This window comes from Danio rerio, chromosome 13 (assembly GCF_052040795.2).
Source record: "Danio rerio strain M-AB ecotype USA chromosome 13, GRCz13ab, whole genome shotgun sequence".
Lineage (NCBI taxonomy): Eukaryota > Metazoa > Chordata > Actinopteri > Cypriniformes > Danionidae > Danio > Danio rerio.
The window spans coordinates 41,687,931-41,704,708 of record NC_141033.1 but is presented as its reverse complement, the minus strand read 5'-3'; the positions used below and the strand labels follow the sequence as shown (position 1 = coordinate 41,704,708).

At 34.7% G+C, this 16,778-nt stretch overlaps 1 protein-coding gene and 1 long non-coding RNA gene across 5 annotated transcripts in view; one reads left to right on the top strand and one right to left on the bottom strand.

Annotated features, from left to right (window-relative positions):
* Positions 1 to 16,778, bottom strand: part of col19a1 (collagen, type XIX, alpha 1) — a 306,597-nt gene that overhangs the window by 81,476 nt on the left and 208,343 nt on the right. For all 4 annotated transcript variants that reach the window (NM_001442495.1, NM_001442496.1, XM_087278424.1 and 1 more), the window contains 8 exon segments: positions 4,060 to 4,113; positions 4,590 to 4,625; positions 5,259 to 5,294; positions 6,029 to 6,073; positions 7,658 to 7,693; positions 13,114 to 13,146; positions 13,292 to 13,336; positions 13,446 to 13,508. In NM_001442495.1, coding sequence (NP_001429424.1) covers positions 4,060 to 4,113; positions 4,590 to 4,625; positions 5,259 to 5,294; positions 6,029 to 6,073; positions 7,658 to 7,693; positions 13,114 to 13,146; positions 13,292 to 13,336; positions 13,446 to 13,508 — 348 coding nt within the window.
* Positions 7,110 to 13,463, top strand: LOC147841166 (uncharacterized). Its single transcript, XR_015506271.1, has 3 exons — positions 7,110 to 8,942; positions 9,262 to 11,810; positions 11,855 to 13,463. It is a non-coding gene; the product is annotated as an uncharacterized LOC147841166 (long non-coding RNA).

Below are 16,778 nucleotides of genomic sequence, written 5' to 3'. Positions count from 1 at the left end.
GCAGCAAACTGCACCAGTGCATGCTGAAGGTCTATGTTTGATGAAGCCAACAGAACAACATTGTCTGCGAATAACAGATAAAATCTTGTGGTTGCCGAAACGGACTTCGCTTTGAAATTCTGCCCATAAAAATTATGAACAGAATTGGTGACAAAGGGCAGCCCTGCAGGAGTCCAACATGCACTGGAAACAAGTTTTACTTAGTGCCAGCAATGCAAACCAAACTCCTACACTGTTCATACAAATACGAGACAGCCCTTAACAGAGCGCCTCTGACCCCATACTCCCACAGCACCAGTATAGTACAGTATACGGCAAAAAATGTGTTGCTTACTTAAAGTTTTTGTCTATTTTCTAGTCCAAACATCTAACAATTTTTAAATCAAGAAGAATTTTGTAGACACATACACACGTTTCAGAAATAATATCTCAAAATGAAGTAATTTTTTCCTTAAAACAAGCTAAATAATCTTATTTCAAAACAATAACGAGATTATTTTGCTTACTGGCAGATTATATATCTAGGTTATAACAATACACTTTATGATAAGTGTTTTAATTTATTATTATGTCAAAACAGCTAAATCTGTCTTTGTATTGTTCATATGTTTCTTCATGCTCATTTATAACCAAACTCATTAGATATCAGCTTCCCTCGAGAGAGAGGAAAAAAACAAGTTGTCTCGCTTTTAAACTCGGCCCCCCACAGACTCTTTTGCCCCCTGATTATTAGTGATCAAGCGGCTGCAGATAGCTAATGGACTACAAATCCGCCATTACATAGACTACATATTCTGTCATGCACTTTGTAGTCACGCGTTCCTGTTTCCCTTTAATAACATGCAAACACATAGCCGGAGGATCATTATAGACTGATTACATGGACTTTAAACAAACACATCTTTGCAGATTTTTGTTTAACTGTATTGTGAACAACGCATTTTCCTTGCCTTGCCGGTTTTGACCCTCGCGTTGTTTTATTTGTTTACTGTTTATTCCTGTTTGCTGCCTGCCTTTTGACCATGCGCCTCATTGATGACCATGACTCTGGATTGCCTGTATTCAGCTGAAGTCAGAATTATTAGCCTCCCCCCTGTTTATTTTTCCCCCAATTTCCGTTTTAATAACTACTTTTCTAATGACTGATTTACTATATCTTTGTTATGATGACAGTAAATAATATTTTACTGGATATTTTTAAGACACTTTTATACAGCTTAAAGTGACATTTAAAGGCTGAACTAGGTAAATTAGGTTAACTAGACAGGTTAGGGTAATTAGGCAAGTTATTGTTTAATGATAGTTTGTTCTGCAGACTATCGAAAAAAAATAGCTTAAAGAGGCTAATAATTTTGTCTTTAAAATTGTTTAAAAAAAATTAAAACTGCTTTTATTCTATCTGAAATAAAACAAATAAGATTTTCTCCAGAATTTTGTTTTATTTTATTAAACATACCGTGAAAATTTCTTTGCTCTCTTAAACATAATTTGGGAAATAATTAAAAACGAAATGAAAAAAAAATGAAAGGGGGCCTAATAATTCTGAGTTCTTGTGTATTGTTGTAAATCTCTGTTCATAGTTAATACAACCTACATACAATGTTCATAGTGCATCCATTTGTATATATCACCATAGATATTTCAATAATTGCACTTTATAACTTATACCTGTCTTCTGCACTTGCTTCTGTTGCACTTCTGGTTAGACCAGGACTGCATTTCGCTGTCTTGTACATGTGTAATGACAATAAAGTTGAATCTAATCGAATCTAATCTTTAGTCAACAAATCTAGAATAGCAAACTAAAACGATTCAGACTGAGACATAACTAAAACTAACATTTTAGTCGAAAGTCTGAAACTAAATCTTAATTAGCTGTTAAAATGAACAGTGCTCTTCACTTGTGGTTTGATCCCTTTATTGCAGTCTTCCTGGAATACAGGCAGATGCTTGTTAGCAGAAGCAGGTGCAGAGAACAGATTGTGATGCTGATGCGTTTTCCTGCCACACGTAGAGAACTCAGATGTACCCGTCCCCGCAAATTAATTTCCAGATTACCGATTGATTACTGATTGTCTGTGCAACAATTTACAGCTCCGCAGCCTCATTCTTCTCTCCTTTGTTATTTATATGCACATCGTCTTTCTCTCTGTGTGAGCAAAATGAGTGGGAAAACTAAATGGAAGTGGAAAGCGTGATTAAAATAATACTCGATATTTGGTGTATGACTCAACATCATTACGCTGAGGTGTTGCCAGAGCATTGCTATGTGGTGGCAAGGATATTCTAATGAGTGTTTCCTGAGTTGCTATGCTGTTTTTAGGGTGTCAACAAAAAAAAATCATCTTTGAATCTTGATGATATTAAAAATAAAGATGCATGAACAACCAAAAAGAAGTTTTCACAGTAATGCCATTGAAGAAGTCATTTGTTTTAGTGAAAAAAATATTTAAAAAGCAAAAATTTTTAACAGTTTGAATCCTTTGTGTAATAAAAAGGTTATTTGGATGATAAATGTACTTCATGGAAAGAAGTACCCTTTAAAGACCCTTTATTTTTAAGATAGCCTTGGCACCTATTTAGTGTTTCTGCAGGTTTCACCAAGTTAAATTTAAGACCTTTTAGGACATTTTAAGTCCATTATTAATGACATTTCATAGTTATACAGGGCTAAGCACAAATGATTTATTTTAAATGGCTAGGTTGAAATGAATTTTTAATTAAAAAAAGTTATTAGGAACATATTTTAAATATGCTAGCAGGCTCTAGTTGTTTACATAAACTATTTTCAACATAACTTTTGGAGGGGAAAAAAATGGAGAAATCTTTGAAAAAATACACTAAACAAAATTGGCGGCATGGTATTTCAGTGGTTATCACATCAAGAAGGTTGCTGGTTGGAGTCCTGGCTAGGCCAGTTGACATTTCTGTGTAGACTTTGCATGTTCACCCCGTGCTTGCATGGGATTTCTTCCGGGTGCTCTTGTGTTCCCCCACAGTCCAAAAGACATGCACTATAGATGAATAGGATGAACTTAATTGGTCGCACTGTATGAGTGTGTGTGTGTGAATGAGTATGTGTGTATGGGTATTTAAAGACTTTTTAAGGCCTAAAATGTAGTTTTTAGATTAAAGACTTTTTAGGACCCAGCGAACACTCTGCTATTGTTCTATTAAGAACTTTTCATGGTTAGTCATGGTAGAAAAAGTTCTTCAAACCATGAAACTATTATTAATTTAAACACTCACTAAAAGGTTCTTTGGTTAACTAAATATGGTTTTCATGGGGTATTCACTCTTAAAAATAAAGGGGGTGCTATATTAGACCTATTTTTAACTTGCACAACACATTTTATTCCGCAAACAGTTGTTTGACCATTGTCGGTTTTGTTTTGTTATTTTACTTCTAACATCTGATATCCAGATATCCTGATATTTCTGCCTATGGAGGGAGCTCTTGGATTTAATCTAAAATATTGTAATTTGTGATCTGAAGATGATCGAATGACAATCTATCTATCTATAGCAACCACTTCTCAACATTCTTCACAATATCCTCTTTTGTAGAAGAACAGAAGCAAGAAACTTGAGTGTTTGAAGTCTGAATAAAAGAAGTGTCATATTTGGGTGAACTACCCTTGTAAATGGCCCTCAATATGGATATTTAAGATAATCTTTTGTCATACTAGAGATACATAGAGAGGAACGTGTGATATCATTGATCGCAACTGGTCTCCCATCCGTAATCGTTAATAAGCCAATAAGATTACTTTGAACTCACCATAAATAGCCTGTCTAGAATTACTCCATTATCTTCATTGTTCAAAGAATCCCCCCCAACCCACCCCCTTTTCCTCCATTACCTGGGGGAGCTCTGGAGATCTACCTGTTCTCGTACCACCTTACATGCTCATTGACCTTGTTGGAGCCTTGAGCTCAGTTATCTCCGACATGCCCGGACAGCATGCTAATGTTATCAAGCAATATCTAAATGCGAACTTTTGAAATATGAACTATTAAAATACATTTCTACAATTAAACAATACTAATAATGCTTACCGGATCTCCTTGAAGACCACGAGGACCAACAGGACCTGGCGGACCCACTTTTCCCTGTGAAAAACAAACCAAAAAAAAAGACATGTTGAAATCTCTTCAATTGAGCATTGTGACCTTATTTCAGGTCAAACTCTGCGTCACTAGATGAAATGTGTAGAAAATGTGAAATTGGTTTGTGCCTCACTCTGACAAAAGGGAATAGGTGAAAACATGCTCTGAAAGCTTCAGCTACTCCAGTTTATTCTAAAATCAAATTGAAGCGTTTGGAGTTTTCTGAGCCAATAAAAGCCTACAATCAGATGCTTTTTGTGACCTTGGTTAGAACGACACAACCTATTTAACCCAGCTTCAGGAACTGGTCACTTAACCAGCAGGATTTGTGGATAACTGCTCTCTTGCTGTTTCAAGCATGTTGACAAGTGCCACAATAATCCCTTCATACTATAGTAGAAAGACTTTAATGCTCTTTCTATTCTGGTTAAATCACACAAGATGTCAGAAATGAGCTTTATGGAGACGGAAGTTCATACCTCAAGTCCTGGTGGACCTGTCAGTCCAGCAGCGCCCTTTATGAAGAAAGGAAAACATGAATAAGTAAAAGTAGAAGAAAAAGGGAAAAAGAGCCTTTTTTCAGAAATTGGGGCCATTTTCTAGAACAGTGGTCACCAAACTTGATCCCAGAGGGCCGGTGTCCTGCAGATTTGAGCTCCAACCCTAATCAAACACACCTGAACAAGCTAATCAAGGTCTTACTAGGTAAACAATCAGGCAGGTGTGTTGAGGCAAGTTGGAACTAAACCCTGCTGGGACACCGGCCCTCCAGGACAGAGATTGGTGACCCGTTCTAGAACATTTCTAAATAAATTTGCATAATTTAATCTGAAAAGGGTAATGCTGATTTTACCAGGAGAACCGGGCAAATAAAACAAAATAAATTTAATTAAATAAAAATTCAACAAAAATAATCAAATAAAACATGTAAAAAAAATTATTAAACTAGTATTGCAGATATTGTATTACATTTTTATAAAAAAAATGTATACACAAGTAAAATAAAACAGAAGCACATATGTTAAAATTATAATTGTATAATTGTATAATTAACAGTTTATTATTGTAAAGAGAAAATTAGAGAAATTACATTTGCTGTACAAGTTGACTGCACTGCACAAATGAACTAGTAATAAATTATTATTTACCTGTAGACCTTGTGATCCGTCAGCCCCCTTTTCACCCTGGAGAAACAAGAACAAAAACTGACCACCGTGTACAAAATCCCATTTTCAAAAGAACCCACAGTGGAACAACAGACTATCAAGGTCGAAAAACACCTTTTTATGTGTCCGTGCTTTTAAAATACCATTAAGTCCCTCCTTTAAAAACCTTTTTGTGACTCCACTAACATCTGACAGATCGGTCAGAATTTGTCTGACTTGCTGTCCATTGTAATCATTACATTTTTTTTTCCGCAGACAATGCCGCCACAACTTTGAACAGTCAACAGAAGTCTCGCAACATTCAATTCAATTCAATTCAGCTTTATTTGTATAGCGCTTTTACAATGTAGATTGTGTCAAAGCAGCTTCACATAAATGGTCATAGTAACTGGAACAGTGTGGTTCAGTAACTGGAACAGTGTAGTTCAGTTTTTAGTGTTTAAGTTCAGTTCAGTTTAGCTCAGTTCAGTGTGATTTAATCATTACTGAGAGTTCAAACACTGAAGAGCCAATTCATCGATGCGTAGCTCTACCAATCCTGAACCATGCAAGGCAGTGGCGACAGCGGAGAGGGAAAAAAAACTTCACCTGATGGGAGTGAAGAAAAAAAACCTTGAGAGAACCAGACTCAGTTGAGCACGACCATTTTAATTTCTCCGCTGGCCAAAAGTCTAGTGCAGAACTTCATTCGTCGTGGTAAGATCTTACAAACTGTTGTGGATCCATGATAATATTAGTGGTTGCTTACTAACCTGGTCTCCTTTCTCTCCTTTCTGGCCTTTCTCACTGCCTTCCCCCTCATGGATGAGAGAAAGAGAGGAAAAAACAACATAATCATGCATAGAGGTTATTTATCAAGGGTTTGCACGGTTATATTTCAACTGACTACTGTAGGCTATTTAAACAGCTCATATGACTGAAAATATTTTGTAATTGCACTGCAGTCAAAAAAAACTTTTGGAAAAAAAAATTGTAAGATACATACATATATGTATACAAGTTCATTTATAAATAAATGATAGATTTGCATTAGAAAAATATCTTTTAAAAAAGCTAACTCTAAGAAAAAAAATAAAGATTCAAAATTACAGTTTTAAATATTACATAAAAAACAAAACAGCATCGACAACACTATTTCACACTGAAAAAAATATATAATTGTTTTGAATTTCGCTGTCAATCAGGAAGGAAGCCTAAAGTTTAAAGGGACGCGAGCAGGGAAGCTTGTTCTCTTGCTTTTGTGTTGCTTGCCTTTTTGCTGTGTGTGTATGTGTTTTGGCTTGTGTTGTGTGCTATTATGTTGATGATGTTGATGTGACTTTAGAGTTTGATTTTGATCTTGTTTAAATTTTGGTGCACTGTTACCGTCTTGTTACCATGCTTATTTCAATATCCCTGATCTTTGGTGCACACATTTCCCATGGAATCGAGGAGTTTCTCGCAACACGCAGAAAACTCCACTGTCTAAACACACTAGTTTAGAAGTGAGCACCATTTGCTGTAAGTTTTCTACATATCTTTTTGTAATAAATGTAGTATTAGATATTGCCTGCAAACGCTGAAGATGTTTTGTTTGTTTATTTTCGATTAGGTATTTTGGGGGTTATTTTCAGCTAGTTTGGGGTTTTTGTAATATTGCTTTCTTTTATTTGGCACCACTTGAAATTCTTTTTTCCCCTTTAATAACACACATTAAACTATTTATTTTCTTTTGTAAGATTCCAACTTGTACATAATATTTTTAAATGTTTTTTTATGATATTTATTTTGCTGTTTCACTTTTTTCACTTTTGTAAATCAGTTTTTTTTCAAAAAAGTTTTTTTTTTTTTTTTGCATTATTTGGTTGTCGTTTTGCTATTTTGCCACCAACTCACTACAAACTGAGTCACATCAAAATGTTACCTCTTTAACCCCTAGAGCTAAACTTTAAAGTCGTAACAGTTGTGATTAATCTTTTTTTTAATCGTTGTTGTTGTTGTTAGTTCAGCTTTTAAACAGCACTATGGGACCTTGATGTGTCCTCTGGCAAGTTTGTTTAAAAAAGTGAGTCTTTTGGCATTGTTAATAGTTTAAAGTGTTGTCAAGTATGGTACAAAAACCTGGTAATAAACTGCCAGCAACTCTTTTGTTATTTTACAGACTACTTATACAATATATTGTTTCAAACTACTAAAATGCCACTTTATTCAACTGCAAAGTTATTTTTTTTTACATTAAAATTCGACAGAGCGGATGCAAAGGTCCTATAATGCAATTCATAAGCATAAATAAATAAAAAAACACCAGTGAATCTCAACATAAAAAAACTGTTACTTAACAGACCTTTTTTTCACAGTGCATGTACAGTAAATGTAACGAAAAGCCTAACATCTCAACTTACAGGTCCAGAAAGCCTCAATCCATGTGCTGTCATGACCTAAATGAAGAAAAGACCATCTTTAATATTAATTTGAAGCAAGACTGTTCAAAATAAATCAATTTTGGACTGTAATGGACCCACACAAAATGGTAGTTGTTCAAGATTTCAACATTCTTTATACGGATCATCAAAGACCTGAAGATTGAACATTTTCTAAGATCCCACTTCAGTATTAACCTCAGAATCTTCACACGATAGGAAACAGAAGCTTCCTCTTGCTCTTTCTCAACCGTCTGGACGGTCTCGACACAAAAGATTAGCATTAATCCAGGGCTTATGACATTTAAAATGGCAAGAGCCTTTTACTGCGGCAAGAGCCCAGCAAACAGCCTCTTCAGGCATCAGTCAGACTCTCAATCTGCTTCATGGCTTTTTCCATTTAGCCATTAGACACCAGCAGTTCTAGTAGTCTGTCAGTCAATCTGACGGCTTTCAGTCAGCAGTGCTGGAGGATTGTTTTGTTGAATCCATCTACTGTGTTAAACTGTGTAAAGTCTATGAATAAAGATGAAACAACAGGAGGCCTGATGGAGCTTCAAGACTAAGTTGGGCAAAAAAAGCTAATGTGAAGATTTTGTCAAATTTATTTTGTATTTTTTGGAATTAATGCTTGCCTTAAACCTGATGACCTGTATTGTTTTTATCTATAGTCTCTGCACAGAGAATGGCCTATCACAGTAAAACTACATCATAAGTAAAAAGACACCTCAAGTGACTCATTTCAACACAAAAAAGTGCACATAAATATTGGGTAAAATCATATTGTATTAGCTATTACAATGCAATTGTGGTAACATTTTAATTTAGATCCAAATTTATGGTAACACTTTATTTTGATGGTTCATTTAGGTATTAGTAGACTGTCTGCTTTACATATGTTGATACGGCTCGAACAGACATTTAACTTACTATAAGAAACTTTGCAAGTACATGTCAACTAACACTAAGCCTAACCCCAACCTAATTCAATTCCAAAAGGATTTAAAATACAGTGACCAAATTTACAGTATTAACAAACCATTAACTAACACTACTATCATAACGGACTACTAAATAGCTGTTTATTAATAGTTAATAAGGTAGACCTTGGGTTTAGGTTTTTGGTATGATTAGGGATGCAGAAAAAGATCATACTTTATAAATACTTATGAACAGTTAATATCTTAATAGGCAGGTAATAAGCCTGCAGTTTATAGCATGACCTAAACTAAAGAGTTACAACTTGTCCTTCAATTAAAATGAAAAAGTACTTGTTTTTTTACCTAATATGTGGCAGATGTATAAATTGATTACATTTGGAAAAGTTTATCTTATAACTATTCTTAAAAATAAGTGTACTCTATTGTTAAAAAAAAACCTGATTCAACATTTTTTGATTCACTAATGTGGTATACAGTAATATTGTGTTAATGTTATTATTAAATGTTCTTTTTTATTTTTAATACAATTTATTAATTTACTGTAAATAAATAATGGTGAACGGTTTCAGAATTAAATGATTCCTTAATAATAATAATTATAAAATGCTTGATGTTCAAAAACCACGCATCATCAATGTATTGCAGTTTCCCATTGTCACTTTAAATCCATTCCTGTATTTTTTAAAATTAAATATTTATTTCAATATCTCTAGAAAAATTATGTACTTTTAATATATTAGATTCAATTAGGCTCTATAGATGCTTAAAACCCAAAGTGTCATCTGAAATCTTCTTCTAAAATTATAATTTTTATCAGGCTCCAATATCTAGGTTCAGTAATTTCACTTTTAAGACAAAGAATACGTTATTTTCGTCTCTTTTAACAAGAAATAATTTAACAAACAAAAAATCATTTATTTATTTATTCATTCATCTTTGTTAATGCAAAAAAAGTTGTTTATTGTTGATTTCCAGCTCTCTAGCCCTTGCAGATCACTGGTAAACAATCACTATCACCCGAACTACAATCAAAATAAACCAAACTGCACTACATTTCCCATTAGGCACCTCACTCACACACCAGTTCCGGATGACCCCAGTTCCAGTTCCCTGATTACCTGCACACATCAGCTGTAGCTCATGAAGACTGACTATATGGACTATATGTACACCTCACTTCCTCACACACATTGCTGAGTCTTGTTAGCTATAACATTTTAAAGCGTTTTATTATCTAGCCTTGCTGTGTTTTTTTTAGCCTTATTTTGTTCCATGTTTATATTGTCTTGCCACCTGTATCAACCTCTTTGCCTGTGACCACAACTTCGCTTTTGGGTTACCCTCATGATACCATTTGCTCCTGATCTGACCATCGCCTGCCTGACTAATTTGTAAATAAATTGCATTTGGACTCTCACCTCCATGGTACCTTAACTCACTTATTATAGTTATCAAGCATGATTTTGGATTTTATTAATGAATAATACAAGCTGAACTATGATCAGTAAATGCTGTACAAGCATTGGTCATTATTAGTTCATGTTAGTATATATATATTAACTAACATGAAACTAATGAAATCTTATTGTAAAATGTGACTGTTATTGTAAACTTTTTTTCACCACAAAGCATTATGGGATTACCATTATCACATAAGTGATGCATAAATGAACAAACCATTACTATTATTTTTATTTTATCTTTTTGTATTGTTATTATTATTATTATTATTTTGTAAAGGCAGCTAAAATATTATGCACACAGCTCACTAGGTTTCATTATCACAAAACAAAATATACATTTTTTCCACTAAATGCATTGAGCACAACCACACACACACACACACACACACACACACATTGGCTCACTGTGGTCTGCACAGCTAATTACCACTTAACAATGAGCTAGAATGTAATTAAAATCTTGAAATGGGATTTAGGTTATAGTTGTTCAAAGATTTTCTTTTCCTGGACAGGCAAAAAAAGAAAGAGCGAGAAAGAAAACATGAATTACTCATCCTTAATTAAAAGAAAACCAGCTCTAAAACAACATGCTCTATTGAGAGCCAGCTACAATCAAATGACAAACTGAAGAGGGAATAATCAAACTCCTAAAAGCAGGTTCGCATTCGAGTCAGCCATCATCGTAATGAGCTGTTTCAGAACAAAAAAAAGCGCCATTGGATTCTTTAGTCTTCTTGGCTTCATGAATCTTTGTAAATTGGTTTAAAAGGGGCACCGTCATCTCGCTTTTCCCATTTAGCCAGAGATTCACACAGCAGGCTGCATCAATTGATTTTGTGCCCTGCTGTCAAATCGCACCTTTCGTCTCTCCCTTTTGATTTAATTGACACCAGCGATGCTGTTCCAAACCTGCAAATTTCTTGCTAAGTGCGACCAAAAAAGCTTTCGGCTTCCCAGCTCTCTAAGGTTTTCTTATTAGTGACCAGTCAGCAGTCAGATGAAGCACTGATGCACTAAATTCTCCACTGACGATAGCGGGAAAGATCTTACTGATGCTGCTTAAAGTGACAGTTCACCTAAAAAATGAAAAAGGGCTGTTAATTTACTCCATTTCAAGATCTTGGTTACTTCAGTAAAACGTTAAAGACGATTTGGTGGTTGGTAAAAAATGCAAGTCATGGCTATTGGAATTTTGAGAATCAACAAAAGCATGTATAGGCTCTAACCTGCCCCATTAGATTACAATTAATGTTAATAGACATTTTAATAATAAAATTTGCTATTTAGCTGTGGTGCAATGATACAGTTCCACATATCATGATTTCAGTATGGATCAAGTGTATCTGTCTGTAGACTGAAAGAGAGGGCCGTAACATGAAGAGGGCATAACTTGCAGTAAGTTAGAAGTGTAACTAATAACTGCAGTTATTAAAATCCCATTGAACCATGGGAGACGTCACACACGTGATGTTGTTGGCAAGAACATTTTCAGCAAATGGACTTTTCTCCAAATTTATCCACAACCAATTCATTTAATATATTATTATATTCATTCATTTAGCAACTCTACTCGCTGACTTTTTTGTCCCTTTTGTCATAAGTTAGCCTACTCGGCGTCACCCCCTTTGGTTGCAAATAACTGTTCAATGGCGAGCCTATCAAGTATGAAAGCCTCCACAACTTGCAGCTGTACATTAATAACTGTGATGGTTGGGTTTAGAGTTGTGTTAGGTATATACGTTATTAACTGATGGTTGGGTTTAGAGTTGTGTTAGGTATAGACGTTATTAACTGATGGTTGGGTTATGGCAGGGGTGTCCAAACTCAGTTCTGGAGGGCCGTTGTCCGGGATAGTTTAGCTCCAACTTGCTTCAACACACCTGCCAGGATGTTTCTTAGATATCTAACAGGAGCTTGATTAGCTGGTTCAGGTGTGTTTAATTAGGGTTAGGGTTAGACTTTTGTTCTCAGCAAAGTCAGATCTTACTGTTCTAATTAAATCATTAAAAATCAAGGCTTGATCATATTTTATTTTGGTAAAGTAAGCGTAATCTAGAGGCCGTTGCCTTTCATATAAGCCACTTCTGATATCAAATGATCAACTAGAAGTCAAATTATTATTTGTTGCTTTTACAACTTGGATCGACGACAAGACTTTTGTCAGACAGTATAGATGTTAATAACTGATGGGTGCAGCAACTTGCTAACAGTTTTGACATGTGGGTCTCCATAACTTAACTACAATCTTTAATCTACTACAAGTTACTCCCTCTACGTCACGCCCCTGTCTTGCAGTCCGCAGACAAACACTACTTGTATGGTTGGGTATATTTGTTTTATTTTAGTTCCAATTAAAATCACATAACGACACACACAACCAAATTACTAAAACTTTAAGTGAAATTTCTAATTCAATATGAATTAATAATCTTCGGATGGCTACTTCCAGCAGGATAACACGCTATGTCATAGAGCGCGACTCATCTTAGGCTGGTTTCTTGAACAAAATAATGACTACACTGTACTCAAATGGCCTCCACAGTCACTAGATCTCAATACAATAGAGCACCTTTGGGATGTGGTGGAACGGGAGATTTGCATCATAAATGTGCAGCCGACAAATCTGTAGCAACTGCATGATCCTAAACTGACAATATGGACCAATATCTGAGAAATATTTCCAATACCTTGTTGAATCTATGAAGATTAGGGCAGTTCTGAAGGCAAAAGGGGATCCAACCTGTGGCCGGTGAGTTTAAGTATTAATAAACAGCCATTATCTTAAAATCAGGCCGGTAATAAACCAAACTAAATGTCCTCAAACTAAAGTGTTACTAAAAGTTACAAAAAAAATCCTTCAGCACTGCCACTGAATCCTTTACCGGTGATGAATTGTCCCGTTGTCTCTTTATTCATGACATAAAGGCTGAACTTTCGGTTTGCGCGCTCCGCAATGATGTGTATGATCTGTGTGCATGTGTGTATGATAAATCTGAAGTATCATAAGATCAGACTGAAGCAGTACATCACTCACAGGTCCCGGTGGTCCTCTGGGTCCTTCTTCACCCTGTAAAAACAGAAAGAGGAGTGAATCGAATGTACCGCGAGAGTTATTTACAGTAGTCTATGATGCATCTGTCAAACAAGTGAACAAAGCCATCATCTTTCAGCACACATGCACCGAACTAACAAATAAAACATGCATTACGCACCTTCTGGCCCTTCATTCCACCGGCTCCCTCCAGGCCAGGCAAACCCTGCAAAGCCAAAGGAGAAATGAGAGACGGATGTATGATCAGGTAAATAAACACTAAATCTGATGTCTGTGATGGAGTTTTTGGGTCAGAGCTGCGAGGCGATACATACTGAATCACCTCGATCGCCTTTCTGGCCCCTTTCTCCTGCAACACCTTGGTCACCCTTCATACCCTGGAAAGCAATAGCAAACATAACATAACATTTTCAGAGTCCCACGGATTCCGCTAAGCTGTCACGTTATTTTTTTAACACCCCATTTACACGGGGCGTCAGCGTCAACGCTTCCTATTCACTTTGAATGGGTGACGTCAGGCATTGCTGAATTCCATTGTGGATCCGTTGGCAAAGTTAGGAATTTAGGAACTTTTCAAGCGCCTACGGACACCTAAGCCAATTAAATCGATTTATGGAAATACCTATTGCAAACTAATTTCATTGGCTGATACTCCAGTGACGATCGCGTCAGCCCAAACTTCAGACATGCTCTCGATCAAGGCCCTGGCCCTGTGTAAATGCATGGTAATTTATGATAAGCAATAAGACATTATAAGCAAAAAGGTGCACTCTAATTTTGACACGCATTGACATCGTCACCAAATATAAATCGAGAGGTATTTTTTTTTCTCATACATAGCCTCATTTCAGTTGTCAAGTTTGGTAAAAATCTATTTCTTGAATTAATCAATCTATTTAATAAAACATTGGCTAGGATTATGCATTATAGGTTTACATTTTAGACAGAAACAACAAATGAACTGAAACTGGAGTCAGATCATGAAGCAGATCAATGTTGATCTTTCTTTCGAGGTGTCAGTGCAGAAATGAAGAAAACAATAGGCCTAACACAACATATTATAAGATTAAAATACGGAAATAAAAAGTCAGATGGTAATTTCGGTCAAATTTTCTAACAGCATATTTCAGCATGCTTTCACTTTCGTATTAAACATGAAACACACATTTACCGGTAGGAATGACAACCTGCCCTGCTCATAATTCTCTCTTCATATAGCTGTATATATGGCTATTACACAACCATAATACACTGTGATATAGCCTGGTTCGTTAGTTTGTTATACCGTTTTGCTTTCTCACTTTCTCATTCAGTCCCAGATTGATTTGGCGTGGATCCAAGCACGATTGATGGTTTCACATATGCTAAATGAACCATGCTATACTTGAGACAAGTTCCGAAACAAACATCTAGGTGTGAAAGCACCCATTAAAGTTCCAATTAAAATCACATTTAAAATAAAAGAAAACTACTTTTTGTTTTGATGTATTTATTTGTTTTAATACCACACATAATCAGATTAATAAATCCAAGAACATTTTAAAATGAAATAATAATGAATTAAATAACAAATAATAAAAACTATTAATAAATAATCTATTTGAAATAATTAGGCAGTTACTTCAACTATACTGAAATAAAACCAGTAACCCCGATGTAATTCACTTTTAATATTAATAAATACACTGTAATACACTGTAATTAAATCTAAAAATATAATATAAAAATATAATATATACATACATAGTTTAAAACAAACACACTGATAAATAATAATTCAATCTGTTAACAAAACTAAAAACGCTTATTCAGCAATACTAAAATACGCGAAATCAGTAGCTTAAATAATTTTTTTTATTTTAGATTTATTTTAAATTTCAATTGTACAGTTCAAAATTTTTATATTTATTATTAATATAATAATAATAATAATAATAATAATAATAATAATAATTATTATTATTATTATTACTGTTATTGTTATTATTATTATTGCTATTATTATTATTATTATTATTATTTTTATACATTTATCTGACACTTTGTTAAATAAATAATTACTACAATGTTTGTCTAAATGTTTAGGGTAAGAAAGCTTTACAAATATAACATTTTATAATTAAGATTTTTTTTTTTGCAGATTGTTAAACATTATAAAACACAACAATTTGAAACATTTATTTTTTCTATAATTGTTTTATATTCACAATCAATCTTGTTGTCTTTAGCACTTACAGCAGCCTACATACAGCATGTGTGATTACTGAATAGAGATTTTATTATTATAATAATTATTTTTTCAATTATAAAACTGCAAAAATACACAAAAGGGGAACTCCTTGTCATCAAAATCTAAAATAATGTGCATAATTAAGTTATGACACACAGTGAATCAAGTAAAACAGCATACGACAACATCATTTCAAAAACTCCAGCAAACATTCTGACAAATGAAGCTGTATTTAGGCATGATTCATTCGTGCTGTGATGCATGCTGGGAGTCCAGCACCCGGCGCCGCAAAGATCACAGTTATTTCTTCTGCTGGTGTTGATGTGAAGTGATGTGGCAGAGTGAAGAACATCATTTAAATGTTAAATGTCAAAGCACCCTTTTTTCATCTCACTTCCATTACACAAATGTTTGCATACATCACACATGCTGGCTTACACTTAATTACAGCCACTAAACATGAAATCAATGTCCTGTAACTCGGCACCACAGCTCAACAGGCACTCGTTTATCTGCCAATAGATGGCACTTTCTCACTGAAGATGAATTCATGTCTCTCTAACTCAGTTTTGAGAAGCGGTCATCTCTTTAAAGAACAATGCAGACGGACACTGGGAAAACGAGACATGGAGCAATTACTCTCGGCTAGGGTTTCAGTTTTACCTCCATCATTTTAGACTACATAGTTGTCTGTAAATAAATGTTGTAAAAAGGGTTAAGGCTATGTAATGCTGTTCAGATAGTTCAGAATCAGACTTCCTAACAGTTTGTGCTAATGCAGACTCTTTGGTCAATGTTTATTAAAGAAAAGTGAGTAGGCGTGGACATGATATTGCATATCAATTTGATGGACTTTCCCTTTCAGACACAAAATTTGAACTTTGCAGTGAGATTTATTAGAGTCTGCAGTGATCAATACAAGTATACTGAGGAGTCAAACAACAAAAAAATATGGTCCAGTTTTAATGCATATCTGAAGTTTCAGTAGTCATGTTAAAGCATTCACTAAATCAGCAGACTATCATCTCAAAAACATTGCAAGAATAAGATGCTTTGTTTTCAGTGAGGACTTAGAGAAACCTGTTCATGCTTTTATCACCAGCAGAGTGGATTACTAATAATGTTATAGCTTGATGCTGTGTGGGTGTACCACTATGACGTCTATCAGATGTTGAATTTTGGTTGCCTACCTGACAGATAAATGTCAGTATTTGATGTTAATATAATGTTGGTTTAAGATGTTGGCTCAACATTGGATTTTGGTCACTTTTGAACACAACCTAAAATCAACCAAATATTATTGGACATCAAAATAACGTTGTCCTTAAATGCTGACTAGACATTGAATTTTGGTCACCTGACATCACAACCTAAATCTAACCTAATATTAATATCTTATGACATTGTGTGCCCGCTG